Source organism: Pipistrellus kuhlii, unplaced genomic scaffold (assembly GCF_014108245.1).
Source record: "Pipistrellus kuhlii isolate mPipKuh1 unplaced genomic scaffold, mPipKuh1.p scaffold_m20_p_2, whole genome shotgun sequence".
In the NCBI taxonomy this organism is placed as follows: domain Eukaryota; kingdom Metazoa; phylum Chordata; class Mammalia; order Chiroptera; family Vespertilionidae; genus Pipistrellus; species Pipistrellus kuhlii.
The window spans coordinates 184,106,023-184,127,639 of record NW_023425515.1 but is presented as its reverse complement, the minus strand read 5'-3'; the positions used below and the strand labels follow the sequence as shown (position 1 = coordinate 184,127,639).

General features: G+C 61.8%; 1 protein-coding gene across 17 annotated transcripts in view; it reads right to left on the bottom strand.

Annotated features, from left to right (window-relative positions):
* Window positions 1-1,662: 1,662 nt before the first annotated feature.
* The window catches only part of LOC118722401 (RAP1 GTPase activating protein), a 50,946-nt gene continuing 30,991 nt past the window's right edge, over window positions 1,663-21,617 (bottom strand). For 3 of the 17 annotated variants that reach the window (XM_045585062.1, XM_045585066.1, XM_045585064.1), the window contains 18 exons: window positions 19,846-19,949; window positions 19,522-19,600; window positions 18,755-18,808; window positions 17,594-17,677; window positions 17,160-17,260; window positions 16,912-17,041; window positions 15,748-15,903; window positions 15,322-15,393; window positions 14,597-14,683; window positions 14,092-14,232; window positions 11,061-11,192; window positions 8,715-8,918; window positions 7,969-8,078; window positions 6,903-7,058; window positions 5,568-5,691; window positions 4,584-4,686; window positions 4,150-4,253; window positions 2,501-3,519 (listed from right to left, as the gene is read on the bottom strand). In XM_045585062.1, coding sequence (XP_045441018.1) covers window positions 3,136-3,519; window positions 4,150-4,253; window positions 4,584-4,686; window positions 5,568-5,691; window positions 6,903-7,058; window positions 7,969-8,078; window positions 8,715-8,918; window positions 11,061-11,192; window positions 14,092-14,232; window positions 14,597-14,683; window positions 15,322-15,393; window positions 15,748-15,903; window positions 16,912-17,041; window positions 17,160-17,260; window positions 17,594-17,677; window positions 18,755-18,808; window positions 19,522-19,600; window positions 19,846-19,949 — 2,325 coding nt within the window. In that variant the 3' untranslated portion in view covers window positions 2,501-3,135. Of the gene's footprint in view, window positions 1,703-2,500; window positions 3,520-3,940; window positions 3,980-4,149; window positions 4,285-4,583; window positions 4,687-5,567; window positions 5,692-6,902; window positions 7,059-7,968; window positions 8,079-8,714; window positions 8,919-11,060; window positions 11,193-14,091; window positions 14,233-14,596; window positions 14,684-15,321; window positions 15,394-15,747; window positions 15,904-16,911; window positions 17,042-17,159; window positions 17,261-17,593; window positions 17,678-18,754; window positions 18,809-19,521; window positions 19,601-19,845; window positions 19,950-21,617 lie in introns of those variants that run through there. The other 14 variants (XR_006742242.1, XM_045585075.1, XM_045585070.1 and 11 more) reach the window with 14 other exon arrangements.

Here is a 21,617-nt window from a genome sequence, read left to right as displayed (position 1 = left end):
TCCTGCTCCTCCTCCAGCTCACCTCCTCCTGCTCTTCCTCCACCTGCTCTTCCTCCAGCTCACCTCTGCCTGCTCTTCCTCCTCCTGCTCCTCCTCCGGCTCACCTCCGCCTGCTCCTCCTCCAGTTCACCTCCACCTGCTCTTCCTCCTCCTGCTCTTCCTCCACCTGCTCTTCCTCCAGCTCACCTCCTCCTGCTCTTCCTCCAGCTCACCTCCTCCTGCTCTTCCTCCAGCTCACCTCCACCTGCTCTTCCTCCTCCTGCTCTTCCTCCAGTTCACCTCCACCTGCTCTTCCTCCCATCCTCCTGCTCTTCCTCCACCTGCCTACTCCTCGCCACGTCACCTCCTCCAGCTCTCTCCTCCTGCTCCTCCTCCAGCTCACCTCCTCCTGCTCTTCCTCCAGCTCACCTCCGCCTGCTCCTCCTCCACCTCACCTCGCCTCTTCCTTCCTCCTGCTCTTCCTCCACCCTGCCTCTCCTTCCAGCTCCTCCTCCTGCTCTTCCCAGCTCACCTCCGGCCCCTTGCTCTTCCTCCTCCTGTCTCTCCAGCTCACCTCCTCCTGCTCTTCCTCCTCCTCCAGCTCACCTCCTCCGCTCTCCTCCTCCTGCTCTTCCTCCAGCTCACCTCCTCCTCCTGCTCTTCCTCCTGCTCCTCCAGCTCACCTCCTCCTGCTCTTCCTCCTCTTCCAGCTCACCTCCACCTGCTCTTCCTCCTCCTCCAGCTCACCTCCACCTGCTCTTCCTCCTCCTCCAGCTCACCTCCACCTGCTCTTCCTCCTCCTGCTCTTCCTCCAGCTCACCTCCTCCTGCTCTTCCTCCTGCTCCTCCAGCTCACCTCCTCCTGCTCTTCCTCCTCTTCCAGCTCACCTCCACCTGCTCTTCCTCCTCTTCCAGCTCACCTCCACCTGCTCTTCCTCCTCCTCCAGCTCACCTCCACCTGCTCTTCCTCCTCCTGCTCCTCCTCCAGCTCACCTCCTCCTGCTCTTCCTCCTCCTCCAGCTCACCTCCACCTGCTCTTCCTCCTCCTGCTCTTCCTCCAGCTCACCTCCTCCTGCTCTTCCTCCTGCTCCTCCAGCTCACCTCCTCCTGCTCTTCCTCCTCCTCCAGCTCACCTCCACCTGCTCTTCCTCCTCCTCCAGCTCACCTCCACCTGCTCTTCCTCCTCCTGCTCTTCCTCCACCTGCTCTTCCTCCTGCTCTTCCTCCTCCTGCTCTTCCTCCACCTGCTCTTCCTCCAGCTCACCTCCTCCTGCTCTTCCTCCACGCTCCCATCTCAGAGACCCACCCCTTCACCCAATACAGGCCGACCCGTGGGAGCCTCCTCAACTCCCCTCGGCCCCACATCCCCGTGGGCCCTTCATCAGGGGCTCAGACCCCCTAATGCCTCCCGGGTCCTTGGTCCTCCCTCCCTGTGCCGGCACTGCTCGGCCAGTCTCCGCAGAGCCTCCGTGCTCCTCACGGCACTCCCTGTTTCAAGTCCTCCATGCCCCCTGCGGCCCCCAGCACAAAGCCCTATTCCTCGGCTCTTCATCCATCTCCCTGTCCCCTCAGCCATTACATCCCGTCATCAGAGCCATGACTTTCCGCTCCAAGCGCCCTCTCCCCTCCCTCGGGGACACTTTCCTAAGTCCGATCTTTCCCTCACGGGGGCCGGCCCCCTGCTTACTTACACACACACACACACACACACACACACACACACCCCTCACTCTTCACCCTTTGCGGTGACTGCCCTGCACTGTGAGCTCCTCCGAAGTGGGACGGACTTGGCCCCAAGGGTCGCCGTAAGCGATCCCTGGGCGCCCCCTGGTGGCCACAACGGAGAAATTCTTGGGCTTCAAGGAGCACGAGGGGAAGTAAGTTGACCATTGAGCGCCCACTGGATCCTCGTGGGAGAGCCACTGTCACTCCCACTGAACAAACGTGGACCCTGCGGCCAAAACCGGTTTGGTTCAGCGGATAGAGCATTGGTCTGCGGATTGAAGGGTCCCAGGTTCAATTCCAGTCAAGGGCATGTACCTTGGTTGCGGGCACATCCCCAGTAGGGGGTGTGCAGGAGGCAGCTGATGGATGTTTCTAGCTCTCTATCCCTCTCCTTTCCTCTCTGTAAAAAATAAATTTTATTATATATATCTATATATATATCTATATCTATCTATCTATATCTATATCTATATCTATATCTATATATTTATTTATTTTTTTTAATGGACCCTTTGGCTCCGAGGAGCTAGTAAGTTCCCCAATGCCACCCAGCGAGCAGATGGTGCCAAGGACTCAGACCTGGGTCAGTCCAACGCAAAGCTGCGTTCTCCCCATGGAGAAGGGGCCCAAGGGGAGCCATGGCTGCTGGTTACAGAGCCTGTGGCTCGGCCTCAGAGGTGTCCTGGACCCCGCAGCTCTGATGGGGGTTTGGGGGCCAGGCCTTCCCTCCATCTCAGTGCCAGTGAGACCTGGGGTAGGTCGGATCGCGGTTCACGCAGAGCCAGGTCCATCTCGGGGTACAATAGCGATAAATAGAATTTATTTTGTACAACTGTTACCAACATACACACAGCCACGGGGCTTCCCCGGCGGGTGGTGGGGCGGGAAGGCTGGCCTCGGCCGTGGCGCCTAAAAAGTGTGGACACACACACACACGAGAAGGACTCACAGCAGCTGTGCCTCGCAGCCCCCTCCGTGGGAACCGGGGAGGTCGCCACGGCGAGACCTGTCATGCCAGGCCAGCCGGGACCACTCAGCCTGGAGCGCCCAGAACATGGGATGGCAGAGGTGAAGCTGGGAGCCGGCTGAGGGGCGGGGAGGTGACCCCTCCCACCAGGGGGCCGCTTGTCTGTCACGTGGAGGCAGTGGAGGGGCGTCGGCAGGTCTGTGGCAGAGCTGGAGGGTCCAGGAGGGGCAAGAGGCATCGCCGGCTCCCTGCCCCTCGGCCCACCGGGGGCCCGGAGCCCCGAGAAGCAGGATGGGGTGACGGATGGGAGGCCCCTGGGAGGACGGTCTCCCGTCCTGGGCAGGTGCACGGAACCGCCGTCTGCGGTGACCTCTGAGGTGATCTGGTCCACAGGTAGCAGAGGGGCCCGGAGACAGAGCCCAGAGCCGCACAGCAGAACCCAGCTCAGAAGCCGGGACTCACTCTGTCACACCTCGGCCCCCGCTGCCTGGAGGCTCTGAATGCACGGAGCGATCCCGGGCCCCCCTCGCATCTTGCCCCCCCGGAGTCGAGAGGGGCACCAAGGAGTGACGGGGGGCCCGGGTTGGGGCGAGCAGGGCCTGGAGTCCTGCTGCAGCTGACCGCTCCCCGCCCAGCCCGGCCCCCAGCCCGGGGAGTGGGGAGGGTGCCAGCAGCTCCCCCGCTCCCAGGTCCGGATGGCTCCGCCCTGCAGAGACGGCCCAGGCGGTGGGCCAAGGGGAGGGTGCGGGAGGCCGGGGGCAGCCCCCAGGCTGGTGGTGGCCTTCGGGGCAGAGGTCCTGTCTGCCTGGATCTGACCCGGCATCTTCACCTTGTGTTTCTTCGACCTCATCTGCGGGGTAGAAGGAGATGGAGACACCACGACTTCGGAGCTCCAGGCTCTAGGCCCTTCCACTCCCTGGGAATCCCCCCCCCCGCCCAGACCCACCCCTCCCAGCAACTCCCAAGTCCCTTTCAGGCCCCACCAAATCCTCCCAGGAGCTCGGGGGCAGAAGGGAGGAAGCATTGGTTAGCCCCGTTGCACAGAGAAGGAAACTGAGGCCCAGAGAGGGGCCGATGACCTGCCCAAGTCACTCAGTATCTGAGTGGCGGAGGATTCGAACCCAGGCACAAAGCTCTCAGCCGAGACACAGGACAGAGGGACACAGGACAGAGGGACAGGGAGACACAGGACAGAGGGACAGGGAGAAACGGCCCGCTCCCTCGCCGTTCCCACCCTCCCCCACCGAATGAGGGCGGAGGGCTGGTCTGACCTGCTCCGGCACCTTCCGAGGGGGGCCCAGCTAACAGCCCTGCACAGACAGAGCGGCGGCGAGCAGGGGACAGGACAGGCGGCGTGGAGCAGAAGACAGGCAAGCAGAAGTCACTGGCCGTGCCCAGGCCGAGGAGCCCAGCCCCGCCGCCTAGGGGCACCTCTCAGCCCAGGCCCGTCCCTGGCCCCCCCCCCCGTGGCTGCACGCACCAGCTGGGACGTGTGCTGCTCAGCCGCTTCCAGCTGGATCTTGATCTCCGGACACGCAGGGTCCCCCGACTTGCCGGCATCTGGGTGGGGTGACCGCGAGGGGCCTGAGGAGGGGGGCAGGAGGGAGCCACCTCACTGGCCGCGGGGAGGCACCAGGGAGACGGGTATGGATGGGTGGTCGGCACTGATTGGTGCTCCCCAGCCCCGCCAAGCCCTCCCCCCCCCCCCGGGAACCCCACTCTCACTCCCAACCCTCACCCCCATCTTGTTCTGAGACCCTTCCAGAAGTGACCAGCCCTCCAAGCCACCCCATCATCTTGGGCTCAGTGACGACCCCCCCATGACATACCCACCCTGTGGGGCAGGAGCCGCGGTCTCCACCCTCAGTGCCCAGCCCTGACCCCTCAGGCCACAAGCACCAACCAGCCTGGTACCTGGGGAGCTGCCCCCACTCGTGGTGCTGACGCTGTCCTCCAGCCACGTGCTGTAGATGAAAGAGTCCCGCTTGTGTGGGGTCCCCGAGGACGAGATGCTCTCCTGGGGTCGCAGGGCGGAGAGTAAGCGGGAGGTCAGCCTGGGCCAGGGCCCTGGCTCGGCTCCCCTCCCCTTGGGCCCCCTTTGCCTCCCTGCGGAGAGGAGGGGCCCACCGTCTGCTCCAGGGAGGCCCCAGGAGGACAGAGCGGGAACAGGCTCACACCACACTCGCCCGTTCATTCCATCAGCCGTCATTCACTGACGTTCTCGTGGGCCAGGCCACCGAGAGATGTGGGGCAGGTCCCTGCCCTCCGAGACCGAAGTCTAAGAGGCGAGGCAGCTGGGGAGAGACTCCGGTCACGCCAGGTCTCGGCCCATCGGGAGGGCCGGTCTGCGCCGCTCCTTGCGGTGCCCGGAGCACCTGGGACAGGCCCGGCAGGGAGCAGGTGCCCAGCGCGGGTGTGTGGAGTGAAGAATGACAGACGGGGGCTGAGGGCAGAGCCCGGGGTCTGTGAGGCACCGAGAGGGCCTGGGACATCGGAGAGGCTTACGAAAGGAGGCCATGGGATGCCGAGCCGAGAAGGGGGAGCAGGACTCAGTCAGACAAAGAGGAAGGAGAAGGAGGCGGAGCGTGTTTCAGAGAAAAGGGCCGTGCAGAGGCCCAGAGGTAGAGTAAGCCTCGTGGGTTTGGGGGGTTGCAGAGGGTCCGGAATGGCTGGAGTGGCAGGAGATGAGGCTGAGGCGGGCAGGAGGGGGCCTTCAGAGGTCTCAGGGATTGGGCCCCCCCTTCCCCTGCGCTGGGGAGCATGGGAGGGCAGAGTAGGGAGGGTCAGTCTGCAGTACTCCTCCTGGCTGGGTCCCCGGATTGCATCTCAGCCACAGCCAGCCCCCTGCTTCCACCAAAGAGCGCCACTGTGGGTGTCCCGGCTCCCCCGGCCCCTCACCAGGCCGGTGTCGTCCCCGTCCACACCCTCCGTCTCCTCCACCACGCTGGCGAAGCTGCTGGCGCTGGACGAGGAGCAGGAGAAGTCCTTCAGCACCTCGGCTCTCTGGGCTGCTGTCTCCGCTCTGCCACAGACAGCACCCACTCAGGGCCCCCCCGGGCCAGGCCCGGTCCCCTGCCCTCCGGCCCGGGGAGGCCTGCCTACGGCCTGCTTATAGCTGCCCAGGCCTCTGAGCCGCCTCCGGCCACTGTCCTCCTCAATAAGCGGATCTGGCCCTGTCCCTCCCCTGCTCAAAACCCTCTCAGGGCTCCCACGGCCCCCGATAAAGTCTGATTTCCTTGCCTTGGTGCACAATAATAACTATTAATATTATCATGCAGTGCACATTTGCTCTGTGCCACGCACTGTCCCACGTTATTTTTGCCCGAATGTTCCCACTGTTATCATTACTGGACCCACCCTACAGACGAGGAGACACCGAGGCACAGAGAGGGCAGGCACACGGTCCAAAGTCACCCAGCTGCAGGTGGGAGGACAGACAGGACCCAGCTTCCGCCGCCGCAGTGTGCTCACAGCCCTCCCCCAATCCTGTTCCACGCTCGGGACTTTGTGTTTCCCGAGGGGAGTCTCACTCTGCCCGTCAAATCCCTCAGAGCAAATAAACCTTTCAAACACCAGCAAGGGCCGCCTCCTCAGGGAGGTCCTCCCCGATTCCTCCTCGCACGGCAGGGTGGCCCTCCCGGCTCTGGCTCCTGCACACCCTGGCTCTCACCATCCCCGTCACCCTTCCCTGCTTCTCCGTGCACCGGCCTGGCGTTCTGTCTGGGCTCAGCCAACGAGAGCCGAATGGAGCAGCTTCCATTCCTGCCCTCACCCCAACCCTTCACTGGGCCTGGCCCCTCAGGCACTCGGCTCAAGGCACTGCCCTCCTTCCCTCCTCCCAGCACGTCCCAGGCCTCTGCACTGGCTGTGCCGCTTACCTGGAACCCTCTTCCCTCGCCCCTCTGTCCATGTCTCGCTTGAGCATCCATATGACCCCCTGCCCCCAAGTCACTCTTCATCGCATCCCCTGCTTTGCTCTCCTCTGACCACAACGCTCTGGAAATAGCTTCCTGGGTCATGTTACACCCCCACGTTTGCCCAGGTCGCCAATGTATTCCAGAGCGGTGGTGGGTGGGTGTCAACGGAGGACCCCAGAGAGTGCCCGGGCCTCCCCCACAGCCTGGGGTGGCAGGGTCCGTGCTCCTGGCCTCCCCCAGCCCAGGTGGGGATGGAAAACATGAGCCCACACCCCCCCGCAAGCCCGGGCCCGGTGAGCCCTGGGCCCCAGCGCACCTGTTCTTGGTGGTTGGCATCTCAGGGGAGCTCTGGGTGGAGGAGTTCTCTGACTTCGGCTCCTGGGAGACGTGCCCGCTGTCCGGGGTCTTCTGGCCAGCCGGGGGGCTCTCCCTGCGGGGCACATGGGGGCGGCGGGGGCATTCAGCACCAGGCCTGGCATCAGGGTAGGACGAGGCCCAGGTGGTGAGAAGAGGTCATGGGCACCTCCTGCCTCATACCCACACCCTCTACACTCAGGGGCCAGACCCAGGGCAGTCCCTGTGGCTAACTGGGCACCTCGGAGAACCTTCCTAAGACAGGACACCCCGAGTCCCCCCTCTCCACAGGAGGTGTGACTGTCCCTTATGGATCAGAAAACTGGAGCCCAGAGATGGGAGGGAACCTGCCCAGGATGCACAGCCAGAACATGCCAAAACCAAGACTTAAACCCGGGATCTGCGAGACGCTGGGCCCTCCTGCCCACGAGGACTGAGCCAGCAGCATTCCTGAGCCTCCGTGTGCCCACCCCCTGCTTCACATGCAGAGCGCCACACCCGCACCAGCCCCAGGATGCTGGCGTGTTCTTATCCTCCTTTTCCAGGCTGGGACAGCGAGGCTCAGAGAAGTGCAGTGACTTACCCAAGGTCACACAGCCCGATGGTGGTAAAGATGGGATTCACACCCAAGAACTACCCCTGGCTCCCCAGGAGCTGCCATGCTGTTACTACGGCATGCTGCCCACACAGATGTACTCAGAGACCCCCACAGACTAGCCGAAACTCCCAGCTCTGCCCCCCCACTGGCTGTGTGAGCTGGGCAGGCCCCGAGCCCGCTGATCTACAGCGTCCCGGTGTGCAAGGCGGGACCCCAAGGAGCCAGCAGAACTGCTGAGCAGCCGGAAGCACTTTACGTGAGGTGATGAGCTGGCACGGGGCCTGGCACACAGCAGGGACTGGCATGGACAGCTGTCACCAGTGAGGGGCAGAGGGGCAGAGGGCAGGCACTCCCTCCTGCCTGCTCCGCTCTGCCCCTGCGTGGGGGTCCGAGGAGCCAGACCGGTCCCCGCCGCCGCCCGCGCACCCACCTCTTCTCCTGCACCTCCTGGATGTTCTCGATGCCGATGGCGCTGCTGCGGCGAGAGCCGCACGGGCCTGACTTCTTCCTGGTGGGGCTCTTCCCGGGGACGATCAGTGACTGCGAGGAGAGCCCCCGACTCAGCGCCCACCTGCGCCGGGAGCCCGGGGCCCCACATGCCACCCCAGCCCTGCTGCTCCAGGCCCCGAAGCAGAGGCAACGAGCAAGAAAGAACAGAAGAAACCGTCCATGTCCGGAGACAGCCCTCCCCCTGCACAGAGGGCCCCTCCCCCCGCCAGGTGACACTCCCAATGGCCATCCCCCCACCCCCAGGGCTTCCGGGACCTGCGGCCTAAGGCCAATGGGGCGTGGGTATAGCAGCCAAGCCCACACCCCATGCTGGGGAAGGTTCTGGGCCGGCAGCTGGCAGATGCCCCCATTTGCACACACACAGAAGCAGGCCCCCATCTTCTTGGGGGAATCAGGAGGGTGGGTCCCAGGGAGGCAGGGAGGGCAGGAACCCCCAGACCAGCTCGTGGTCAGAGGAGAAGGATGGCACTTCATGCAGAACTGGCGATATTGGGGGGCGAGTAGCCGGGCAGAGAGTCTGTGGGCGTCAGATCCTGGCGGGGACAGGACCAGGACCCCGGGGGCCAGGACAGGCCCAGGAGCCTCTGACCGGGGGCACCGGCTCTGGCACAGGGACCAGGCCCCAAAGCAGGTGCTGGGTGCCATCAGAGCTGCAAGCACTCCGACCTGCGTGCCCCTGCACCTGTCCCCGAGGGAGGGGGCAGCATCCCCAATATGGCCTTCGTCCTGAGAGCGAGCAGAGAGCAGTGCGTGCAGGCAGGCTCCAGAGCCGCGGGCCCCACGGGCGACCACCTCTTCCACGGTTCCTATGCCTATGGCACTGCCCCGGCGTCCGAATCTACTCGCACTTTTCCCGGGAATAAGCAAAGACTGGCAAGCAGCAGAGGAGGGGCGGAGACAGACGGACAGACATAGAGGGTCGGAGAGAGAGAGAGAGAGAGAGAGAGAGAGAGAGAGAGAGAGAGAGAGGGAGGGAGGGAGGGGGGAGGGAGGGAGGGGGGGGGGAGGGGAGGGAGGGAGGGGAGAGAGAGAGAGAGAGAGAGAGAGAGAGAGAGATATGGCAGGAGGGGAAACAGAGGTGACACAGGGAAAAGAGCGAAAGAGAGAGAGAGAAACAAGGAAGGGAGTGGCAGGGGGTTGGGAGGGAGAAAGAAAAGGCAGGGGAAGGGGAGAGGGGGGAAGAGGGACAGAGACATGGACAAATGGACGGTTACACAGCAACAGGAACACACAGGAGGAGCCCACGAGAGGGGCCCAGAGTGGAATATAGACAGACAGACAGAGATGGGAGGGGACAGACGGAAAGGGGAAGGGAGGGAGGGACAAAAAGGAAGAAGCAAGGGAGGGAGCAGTGGCAGGGAGGAGGAGGAGGAGGAGGAGGAGGAGGAGGAGGAGGAGGAGGAGGAGGAGAAGGAGGAGGAGGAGGAGGAGGAGGAGGAGGAGGAGGAGGAGGAGAAGGAGGAGGAGGAGGAGGAGGAGAAGGAGGAGGAGGAGGAGGAGGAGGAAAGGGAGTGCCCGAGGACAGGACACACATAAACATGTAAGAAGTGGAGAGAGGACAAGCGGGGGAGGAAAGGGGAGAGAGGAGGGAGTGGAAGGAAAGGAAGCAACATGAAGAGAGCGGAGAGTTGTGTAAAAACAAAAACAAAAACAAAAATGGGTCTGGTTACTGCCATGGTGGGTGCTGCTGGCCTGGCCCTGTCTCTGGGGCCCCTCTACAGCCCCCCACGGGAGGCTGGGCCACTCCAGCCAGGACGGGGGTGGCTTGTCAATCTGGGTTTGGGGGAGGGTGGGCTTGGTGAGTGCCGGACCGCAGAGGACCTTGCTCCCTGGCCAGGCCAGATCATGGGCAGGAATTGGGGTGGGAGGTCCCTCTCACCACAAGTGACACAGCCTCACAGCACTGAGCGCAGGGCTTGGCATGCAGCAGTCAGTAAAGGATGGATGGAGTGATGGATGGAGGGATGGAGGGATGGAGGGGTGGAGGGGTGGAGGGGTGGAGGGATGAAGAAGGGTGGATGGAGACGGGGAGCAGAGCAGTGGGTGCAGTGCCAGGGGCGGCCACCGGGCGGCAGAAAGCAGAGGCCCACAGCTGAAGGCCTTGCCCAACCTGTGTGCCCAGCTCCCACCCTGAGTATTAGTAGCAGAAACCCACAGAGCCTGGCAGACAGGAAGTGATCACACAGTAGGTACTCACTTAGGAGATGCTCACACGGAAGCCCACACAATTCCTGACACACATTAGGCAGCCACAGCCATCTCGGCCCTGGCACACAGGTGCCCACACAGCAGCCCAGGGCCGGGCACACAGAAGGAGGTGCGAGAGTCAGTGCTCACACCACAGCTCACTCCCCCACACATCAGGCTCACCACACAATATGGGCTCATTCCGCGGCCTGTTTTCCTGCACACAGCAGGCTCTCACACAGCAGCCCAGGGCCGGGCACACAGTAGGTGCACACAGCAGGCTCTCACACAGCAGCCCAGGGCCGGGCACACAGTAGGTGCACACAGCAGGCTCTCACACAGCAGCCCAGGGCCGGGCACACAGTAGGTGCACACAGAGTACATGTCCACACAACAATCCAGGTCACCACCAGCGTTTCAGCGCCAGGCACACAGCAGGTGCTCACACAAAAACCCAGGCCCTGGCACACAGAGCATGCCCACGGCCTGGCACACAGCTGGTGCTCCCAGAAATCCAAGGAGGTGCCCACACAGCAGCCAGTCCCCAGCGCGCGACAGACAGCAGGTGCTCAGTAAGGAATGTGGTACAGAGGCTGCCCCAGAGCTGACCCGAAGTCACACCTGCATAAGGGGCCAGGGGGAGTGGCGGGTCGAGACGCTGGGAAGGAGACGGAAGGCTCTCGGCACCACAGTGCCTGGCCTGGGCCCCTGACCCCCCCCCCCCCGGAGGGCAGAGGCTGGACGGAGACTAGAGCCAGGATGGCGGCCCCTCAGACTGCGGGGCGCTGGGGGCAGGGCGAGCCGGAGGCCCGGGGAGGCACTCACTATTCCCGCGGCCTTGGCCAGGTCCGGGTTGTTGGGGGCGAAGCTCCCGCTGTGGCTGGTGGACACGGTGTTGGGCTTCTTGTTGCTGAGTCCCATGGCGTCCATGGACTGGCTGCGGCTCCGGATGACCCGCTGTGAGGGTGGGGTGGGGGTGGAGGAGGCACAGGTTTCTTAAACCCCGGAACCCGGGCCCCTGGTTCCTCCCCACCACTGCCACTCTGAGTGCCAGAAGTCCTTCCCCAGGAGGCCACGCAAGAGCCAGGCCCACATGGTGCCAAGGGGAGTTTGGGCCTTGGCTCTGCCACCAACTCACTGGGTGACCTAGTTCAAGCCACTCACCCCCTGAGCCTGGGAGCCTCTCGTGTGGCTGTGGTGAGCCTTAAAGAAAATGCTGCGGCCAAAACCGGTTTGGCTCAGTAGAGAAAGCGTCAGTCAGCCTGTGGACTGAAGGGTCCCGGGTTCGATGCCAGTCAAGGGCATATACCTTGGTTGCGAGCACAACCCCAGTGGGGGGTGTGCATGAGGCAGCAATGAGAGTTTCTCTCTCATCGATGTTTCTAACTCTTTCTCTCTCCCTTCCTCTCTGTAATAAAAACAATAAAAATATTTTTTTATTAAAAAAAAAAAAAAGAAAGAAAATACTGGGTCATGGCCCAGAGTGTGTAGAGAGCCCTCCCAAAACAGCTCTCTCCTGTTAGGAAGCCTTCCTAAAGCTTTTTAAAAAAAAAAATATATATATATATATATATATATATATGTGTGTGTGTGTGTGTGTGTGTGTGTGTGTGTGTGTGAGTGTGTGTGTGTATATGTATATATATATATATATATATATATATACATATATTATTGATTTTTTTTACAGAGAGGAAGGGAGAGGGATAGAGAGTTAAAAACATCGATCAGCTGACTCCTACACACCTCCTACTGGGGTTGTGCCCGCAACCAAGGTACATGCCCTTGACTGGAATCGAACCTGGGACCTTTCAGTCCACAGGCCAACACTCTATCCACTGAGCCAAACCAGTTAGGGCCTTCCTAAAGCTTCTGATCCTCCCTCCCTGCTCCTCTCAGCCAGTGCGTACCGAATGCTTACTGGGGGCCAGGCACTCGGCACTGGCTCTCTCACGCCATCGCCCTGCGAGGCAGGCACCACTCCCACGCTCACTTTCCACAGGCTGACAAGCGAGCCTGGAGCCCGTGTCAAACCCAAATCCTTACCTGTGGGCTCGGACCAGTCCAGGTCCGCCAGCTAACGCCCACAGGAGGTGGGGTCCCTGGAGGCCCCTCTCAGAGGAGACACTCACCCCACCCAGCCCCGTGTCCAGTGGGCAGAGGCAGGCTTTCTCCTGAGGCCTCTTTCTCAAAGACAGCCTGTTCCCGTCAGGCCAGGGCAGGCCTGGGCAGCGGGGCTCAGGCCCTAGGCGAGCCCAGGGCTCCAGCTTTGTGGCCTGCAGGGATGAGCTGGGGCCCGGCACGTGGGAGGATGGCATCCTCCTCCTGAGGGGGCAGGAGACAAGGGCAAGGAAGCCACCAGCTGGGGACCTGCAGCTGGCAGAGGGGAGAGCATGGGGGGTGGGGGGGTCCGGGCACTATCCAAGGAGAAAAGGAACTCCCTCTGCCTCTCCCTTTGGACAACAGTTGCTGAGGTAGCTGGACAGAATTCTGCATTCTGCTCATTAACATTTATTGTACTGATCTAACTGCTTTACAAATGTCAACAACTGTATAAGCTGTCATTACCCTAGCGGACAAAGGAACGGAGGCTCAGAGAAGGACCAAGCTAGCGACAGAGCTGGGGTCTTAACACGGAGCCTGCGCTCTTAACACGGACCGAAACCAGAGACAGCCAGGGTGGGTCACACAAGCTGAAGGTCACCCAGGCCAGGTTCCTCTCTGATGGCCCCTTGGCTCACGCCCCATTGCCGCCCAGACACTCCAGCCTTCAGCCTAACCCTCAGGGAGCCTGGGCCACCACGCCTGGGCCCCGCCTCCAACCATGAATTCCTCCCTGGGCTGCGCGCCCGCCCGCCCGGCTTTACTGTCCCAACTGCAAATTCCACCTCACTAATCTGGGCCCACCCTCAAGCCCAAATCCACCGAGAACCACTCCCCCACCCAACTGCACCCCTGGGTGAGCCCGCCTCTAGCCACGCCCCCCAGGCGTCCATACCCCCAGAACCATGCCCCTCGGTGGGCCCGCCTCTAGCCACTCCACATAGGTGTCCATAACCCCCAAACCACGCCTCCACAGGTGTCCATACCCCAGAACCACGCCCCCTCGGTTCTAGCCACACCCACACACGTGTCCATATCCCCGACCACGCCCCCACCAACTCTGCCCCCAAGATGACCAGATCGTCCTGCTTTTGGCGGGACAGTCCAGATTTCTTTTTTCTTCTTTTTTTTCATAATGATATTGTTTATTTAAAAAAATTTTGTATTTTGTTTCTGAATGATAAGAGAAAAGAAAGAAGATTTGATCCATTTTCTTTGATAGTAACACATTGCAAGTACGAATAGCCCTATTTCCCACAAAATATGGATATAATTAGTCATAATATTACTAAAAGCAATAACAATTTAAAACTGGGTGTCACAATTCACACAGCAGTTATATTCTTCAGGATGATTGAGTATGGTTTTCTGATCTCCGTTAACTGCCAAGCATATCAGTCTTAGTGCATTTGCAGGCTCTCATAGTATTCTGTTTCTAAAAGAAACATATTACATTTTTTAGCTTTTAAGCCTATTTTAACCTCAATGTGTTTTGTTTTTGTTTTTTGTTTTTCAGATGGTACTTTTTTTTTTTGCCATTTTTTTTTTTTAACAACAGACTTCTAACAATTTTTCCCCGCATCCCGCGGCGTTTGAAAAAAAGTCCTGATCGGGACGCGGGACAAATTTTGAAAATCGGGACTGTCCCGCCAAACGCGGGACGTCTGGTCACCTTACTGGAGCCACGTGTCCATACCCCGGGTCACACCCGCCCGGTCCCCGGCCCCGGGAGCGCCGGCAGACCCGCCTTCACCTTGAAAGACTCGAAGAAGCCGCCGCCGCCGCCGCCGCCGTTCTCCAGCTTGTCGTCGTCGCCGCCCAGGCCCAGCATGGACTGGCTGTGCACGTGCAGCTCCTCGTGCAGCGTCTCCAGGAGGGCGGCGCGCGTGCGCTCCTGGGGGCCGGCCGGTCAGGAGGGGCCAAGGGCTGGTCACCTTCTCTGGGAGCGTGGGGAGTGGGCCTGCGCCCCCCGCAAGCCTAAGCTCCGCTCCGCTGCCCTCAGGCCCCAACATCTGGCCGCCTGTCCCCGCCCCCACGGAGCCCTCTGCCGGCCTGCCCCCTCCCAGCCCCGCCTGCCAGGGCATTCCCCTCGCATCCCCAGAAATGCCCCGCATCCTCTCCCCTGACCCAGCCGTGCACAGCCCTTCCTCCTGCTCCCCCTGGCAGCCATCCCCAAGGCCAAGATTGCCGAGGCGGGAGGGGCAGGTCTGAAATTTCAAGCTGCGGGGAGGGACTCGGACCCAGCAGCCCATCCTCACCTCCAGCTTGGCAAACTTCTCTGCCTTGTAGCAGGCATATTCCGCATTGATCAGTTTTGTCAGCAGAAATTCCTGGAACTCGGGCCCCTGAGAGCCCCCAGAGTGGAGAAAAGAAAGGGGGGGGGGGGATTCAGGGGAACAGAAACAGAAGCTGTGCCCTGTGTCCCGGGCTGGAGTCCCCTGAGCCCCCAACTGCTGGAGCCCAGAAGTTGCCCTCTTCACTCCAGGGCCCCTCCCTGGCTCAGCTCCCCAGCCCAGGGCCCTTCATGGCTGCCCGCCCCTCAGGAGAGCAAACCCACAGAAGTGAGGGGCTGGCTGGATCCGGGTTTCTGACTGCCGCAGCCTGCGGGGGACTGAAGCCAGGGCTCCAAGGGTGGAGGAGAGAGAGCTGTGCCCCTCCCGCCCCTCCCCCCCGCCCTCCGCAAGACATTTTAGACGAAAGAAGACTGTCAGGAAGATAACAGAAATGAGGAAGGCCCACAGAGTCTGACATGAAACATGTGAAAAATGTAAAACCATGACATTAGTCTGCTCTGTGACTTGGTAAAGAAAGGCCAGTTTTTATCAAGATGATCGGAAAAGCCAGGCCCCAGGCGCACGGGGAGGGGAGGCCCGCTGCCCTGGCACCCAGTGGGGCTTCGGGACCTAGTGTGGCAGAATGTGGGTCCCCCGCTCGGCCCCCACCAATGTGGTCCTGCCCGTGACGGGGCTGGGCAGCCTCTCACCTTCCGGAACACGGCAGGGTCCGGCAGCGGGGGCCCAAAGAAGGGCACGTCGTCTCTGGCCGTGACGGAGACCTGCGAGGGCGGGAGGGACCGGTCCCTGTGGGGCCCCACGCCCCGTCCCATCCCGCGCTGGGCACAGGCCTGCTCCCGGGTGGGGGGTGTTCAGTGGCTGAACCCCCGGATCCAGCACCACCGTGCTGGGCCCTGGATCTGAGTGGCGGGAAGGGGTCTCGGAGCCATCGGGGATGATGAAGGGGGAAGAGGCTCACGGGTCTCTCTGAGAGGGGAACTATGGGGAGCAGAGAGGGCAGGAGGGGAAGCCTCCATCACTGGAGCAAGAGCGGGACTGAGAGCCCTCAGGACAGTCCCCCTATTTACAGCTGGGAAAACCGAGGCCTCATCCCGGCAGGCTCTGCGGTCACTCACCTTATAGAGGGGGCCGTCGGGGCCCCCACCCTCGGCCTGCACCACCACGTAGGCGTGCAGGAAGTTGGACGCGATCATGTCGGGCACGAAGGGCGTGTTCTCGTCCTGGAAGACCACGGCGACAATGTCGTTCCCGATGTGCCGCTTTCGCTGCAACTGAGCACAGGGCACGGCCTTCAGCACCTGGCCAGCAGGGGGGGGCGGGGGGCGGGCCACGGGGCGAGGGGGTGCAGGGGTGTGGGATAGGCAGGGGACACGGCTAAGGATTCGCTTCTCCCTCCCAAAAACGTGGTGAGGAACTTGTCTTCAAATTATTTTCCTTTTTCTTAGAATCTCTGTGACAGATGAGGAAACCGAGGCCAAGAGAGACAGGACTTGCAAGGCCCTACAGTGAGTGAGGGGACTCGAACCCAGGGCTCCTGGTCCCTAGGCCCTACCTCTCAGCCCTTCTTCTTCTAAATGCCCCAAACCTGGCCCCCCCACCCACCCCGAACAAACAAGTTCCACCCATAAATTCATGTGGCTAAAATGGACAGAAAATCTTCTTAAAAGAAAAGAGAATGAGAGTAAAAGTAATAAATAAATGTTTTCATTTGTTTCTCACATGACCGTTTTCTCCCCCTGGGCTGGGGGTGGAGTGGGGGAAGGCAGAGAGTCCTGCAGGCTGCTCAGGGCAGAGTGACAAATCTTTAAATTCAGCTCCCAGACCGCGCCCTGCCCTCCTCAGCTCCGGGCCTCACAGAAGCTGCTCTCTCCACCTGGAACGGGGACCCCCTCACTGCTCCTGGCTGCTTCACAGCCTAAAAGGCACTTTATCTGGAAAGCTTTTCCTGACTCTCACCTCTGCCAAGTCTAACTCCCACATGACCCCGCAATGCCCTTCACTCCCAGGAAAAATACTCCGATTTGCTGAGCTTTTGCTATGCCAGACACTCTTCTAGCCATTGTATGTGTATCCTTCATGTACGCTCACCTATGAGGTAAGTGTCATTACTACCCCATTTCACAGATGGGGAAACTGAGCCCCTAAGGAGGGGGGACTGGATCACTTCCATCTTCTACATCCCAGGGCCCCCTGAGCCGGATGTGGTGGACACCGGACAGACAGGGAGTGGGGGACAGGAGGACAGGGGGGGGAAGCGGGTGGGCGGGTGCCCAGGCTACCTGCTGGGCGTCCCCTTCGGTGTAGGGCAGCTTGGTGGACACGTGGAACATGATCTCCTTGTTGCGGAAGTTGCAGTACACGGACTCGGTCCCCGTCTGCCCGTGGGTCACGTCCAGGCCTCCGCGGAACCTGCCCGGGCCCCCCAGGCCACGGCTCAGTCTCCAGCCCAGCCAGGCCTCCTGGGGGCCAGGGCAGAGGCTCCCTCCCTGCCCCAGAGTATAGCCTGCTTATCCCCCCTAATGCTCACCCCTTAAAGTCCTGCAGCTTGACCTTCTGGCCAAGAAACTCGAGGAACTCCACGAAGGCAGGGCTTTCCTCGTTGGTGCTGAAGAGCTCCTCCTCGGAGGTCTGGGGACACAGAGGGCAGAGGTCATGGGGCTGCAACACCTGGGCCGCCCCCACCGCCCCCACCCCCACCCCCACCCCCACCCCCACCCCGGAGAAGGCTGGAAGGAGGACCTCTGGCAGCCCCGGGAAACTGAGTCCCTGGGCAGGTGCTCTCCCCGCAAAGGGCTGAGGTCCCAGGTACAGGGCCAGGTGGGTGGGGGAGCAGGGATGAGGAGGAGAAAGAAGAGGAGGAGGAGGAGGAGGGGGAAGAGGAGGAGGAGGAGCAGGAGGAAGAGGAGGAGGAGCAGGAGGAAGAGGAGGAGGAGCAGGAGGAGGAGGAAGAGGAGAACGCACCTGCCCAAGCTTCTGATAAATGACTCCAAACTTGAAGTTGTTGCTGATTACGTGTTCGTCAAAGGTGACGATGAGCCGGGAAGCCTGGGGAGAGGACAGGGGGTGAGCAGCCCGCTTTTCCCAGTTGTCACTTCCTGCTCTTACTTTGTGCCAAGCCCTGTGGCTGGCACACCACGAGCATCCTCTCCTTTAATCCTCAGAACAAACTCATGAGGAAGACCTTTCTGCCGCTCCCATGTTACAGACGAAGAAACCAAGGCCCAGAGCTGGTCTAAGGCCAACAGCTTGCTGCACAGCAGAGCTGGGACTGGAACTCCGGCCTGCTGGACTCCAAAGCCCAAGCTCATTGCTCCTGAGTTTTGCCAATAACCCCCCATCCCTACTCGATGCCCCAACACCCAGCTCCCTCCTGGGCTCCTCTGTAGACCCACCTCCTCGATCTACAACAGGCCAAGACCACCCCCTCGCTGTGGGCCCTCGAGCTCCTTCGTTCCCTCCTCACTTTGGGCCTCAGTTTCCCCTGGTGTAACTGAGATAGAATCTAATTTCTGAGCCCCTTCCTTCGGGGACACTTCCTGGACCACAGGACCCCTCGGGCACCACATCTTGCTCCAGAATCCGGTCAGAGCTACAGGGTCCACCTGTCTTCCAAGGCCCGCCTCTTCCCGGAAGCCCCTGGCTCGCTGAAGACAGAAGTCCTGCCCTTTTCCCACATGTGACAGCGCCTGGGAGTGCGGCTGCTGTCTGCGAGCAGCACTGAGGACGGTGCCTGTGCTATTCTCCCTCACCAGGTGCCCCCTAAGGTCGGAAGGCAAGGCCAAGGAAGCCCCTGGCTGGGAACACCAGTTGCTCTTGGGAGGGTCCCCAAATTACACGGAGCGTTTCCAGAGAGAAGGCATGCCCCTCCCTCCCCTCCCCACCCCTCAGGCCACCAATGCTAGGTTTAAACGCAGACCTTTATTATCTGCTGTGCAGCTCTGGGTAAGACACAGAGCCTTTCTGAGCTCTAGTTCCTCTTCCATAAACTGGCTTTGCAGGGTTATTGTGAGGATTAACTGAGACACTTAAGAAGAATGCCCTGCACACTGCAGGTGCCCATGAAGGCTCAGTGCCCGTGTTACCCACCCCCCTTCAGTGAGCAGCGCCCGGGGCCCGCCGTACCTTGGGGTACAGCACAGGATAGAATCGATCCACATTCACGTCTTCGCACACCAGCTGCAGGAGGAGACATGGGGTAGAGGTAGGGACAGGCCAAGGGGGGAGGAGGGGGAAGACACGGTGCAGAAAGGAGAGAAAACAACCAAGGCGGAAGCAATACTGTGGGCTCCCTGCTGCTCGGAATGGGGCGTGGAGAACGGGGGACCCCGTTTCTGAAAGTGCTCTGAAATAGCGCCAACACCACAGGCAGGGGACGGCCCAGCATGGGGCAGGTGAGCGGCAGAACCTCAGGGACGGCCGCAGCACACGGGGCTAGGCCCTGAGCTGAAGAGGAGAGCACGCTGAGGCTTGGCCACAGCCCTCACGCTGGGTGCCCGCCCCCCAGGGGGGTGCAGAGGGGCCCCCCCCCCCGGGGGGGTGCAGAGGGGCCCCGCCCCCCAGGGGGTGCAGAGGGGACCCCGCCCCCCAGGGGGGTGCAGAGGGGGCCCCGCCCCCCCGGGGGGTGCAGAGGGGGCCCCGCCCCCCAGGGGGTGCAGAGGGGACCCCGCCCCCCCGGGGGGGTGCAGAGGGGACCTCGCCCCCCAGGGGGGTGCAGAGGGGGCCCCGCCCCCCAGGGGGGTGCAGAGGGGGCCCCGCCCCCCAGGGGGGTGCAGAGGGGGCCCCGCCCCCCAGGGGGGTGCAGAGGGGGCCCCGCCCCCCCGGGGGTGCAGAGGGGGCCCCGCCCCCCAGGGGGTGCAGAGGGGGCCCCCCTCACGGAGCAGAGGCCTCACCTTTGCCATCTGGACCACGTTGGGGAACTCGGTGAGGCAGGAGATGGGGATGACATCGTGGTATGTCCGGCACTTGGTCCTGGAGGAGAAAGCCCCTGGTGAAAGGCTGGGCTGCGGGAAGGGAGACCGGAGCCCCTCCACCCGGAGGAAGAGCCCAGGGAGGGCCAGGCCTGGCCTGGGCACTGACGTGCTGTGCCGCCTCAGGCAAATCCCTGGCCCTCTCTGGGCCTCCATTAGGAGAGTGGGTGACATGAGATGAATTCTCAGATTACAAGACCTCCGCCCACCCTGCTGCCACAGGGCCCCTCCCCTCACCCCTCTCACCGGAGCAGCAGCCGCAGGTGCTCCTGGTCCCCGATGACGTCGTATTTGAGTGAGAAGACCAGGTGGCCCAGGGCAGCGTCCAGGGAGTAGTAATTGAAATGCTCCTGTGGGGGGCGGTAGAGGCCAGGGGAGTGGGTGAGGCTGAGCGTGGATATGAACCAAACGAGAACGCCAGCTGGCTCCTAGCTGGGGTCCTTCACCAGGCAGCCGGTGACCCGGCAACAGCACCAGACGGACCTGCATTCAAGCCTCACTCGGCCACCTGCCAGCTGGGGAGCCTGAGGAGGTCACCTCACCTTCTGTGCCTCAGTTTCCCAGTCTACGAACTGGGAGAGAGGCCTCCTCCCTGTGGAATGGCGGCAGGGACTGACAGAGATAAAGTGCCTGGCACAGAGCAGCTGTTTAAGGAACACTTATAGGAACCCCTCTCTGGATTCTCACCAGTTCCAGGACCCCGTCTGGCATCTCCACAGCTGTGTCCCAGCCCTGCCTTTCTTGGCGCTGAGCACACAGTAGGGGTGCACATGAAAATACGCTGACGGACTGATTGCTCAACCTGTGGCCCCTGGAGCCAGGGCCCGTGGGAAACAGGAAGTGAAACATCTCATGAACACCCTGGGCGGCTGACCGGGCAGGTTCCCGCCCTCCTGCCTCACCGGAAGAAGCTGCAGGTGGGGAGGAATGGGAGAAATATCCCAGCGGCCACAGGGGAAGCTGCTGCAGGGACGGTTCCCCCGGAGAGGAGCCCAGGCTGGTCCCTCCGGGGGGAAGTCCCAAAGCCCTGGGCAGGGAGAGCTGGCAGATCACACCCCAGCCTGGCTGGGCTCCCCCTGGCAGCCCCGGCCCTGGGAGCCTGCAGGCTCCCCAGCCACACCCGCCCCAGGAGTCATCCTGGAAGTCAGTCCTGTTTGAACATGAACGCCTGTGCTCAGAGGGCAGGCAGAGGAGGAGGCAGGGGCCGGCGATGTGCTCAGGGAGAGTCTGAGCGCACCTGGGGCAGAGTCCCCCTCAGCCCGCCTGGGCACAGAGCGATGGAAAACCCCAAGGGCTTGGCGCCATCTGCGGAGAGGGAGCGGCAGGCACTTGGCAGGGAGGGAGGGCTGCGCCCGGTCCTCAGGGTGCGGAGTTTCCCCGAGCCTGAGCCCAAGGAGCCCCAGGGGTGCAGTGGGAAAGTGGGCTCCGGGTCCCAGAAAGTCAGTCTCCAAAGTTAACCTGACCTCCGCCCTCTGCCAGGACAGGCCCCGGTGCTTCCCCAGTCACCCACCTGGAGGCAGGAGGTGGCGCTGGCTCTCTCTCAGCCCCGGGGTCCCCTCCGCTCTGGCCATCATGCCCAACGTGTACCTCCTCAGGTCCTTCTGTGCTCAGGGCACTCGCTCTGTCCCTTGTCACTCCTTGGCAAACTTTTCCGAGTGCCAACTATGTGCTAAGCTGGCCCAGTCCCCCAGATCCCACCAGCTGCCAGACCCCGCTAAGAGCCTCCGGACAGTGGTGCCAGGATGCAGGTCTCTCGGCTGGAGGTAGAATCCCATGCCCAAGGAATCGCCCCTCCTCCAAACACACGTGTGTGCACACGTGCATACACACGCCTAGCAACAGGACCCTTCCCAAAGCATGTCCTTTTAAAAATAGGACACATAGCTATAAATTTAAGGTGTATAACGGGTTACTTTGACACGTTCGTGTACTGTGATAAGATTGTCACTGTAGCCGCATTCATCACATTACATAACTAGAGGACAATATTGTTGTCTATTTTCATAGCGTGTCTTGAT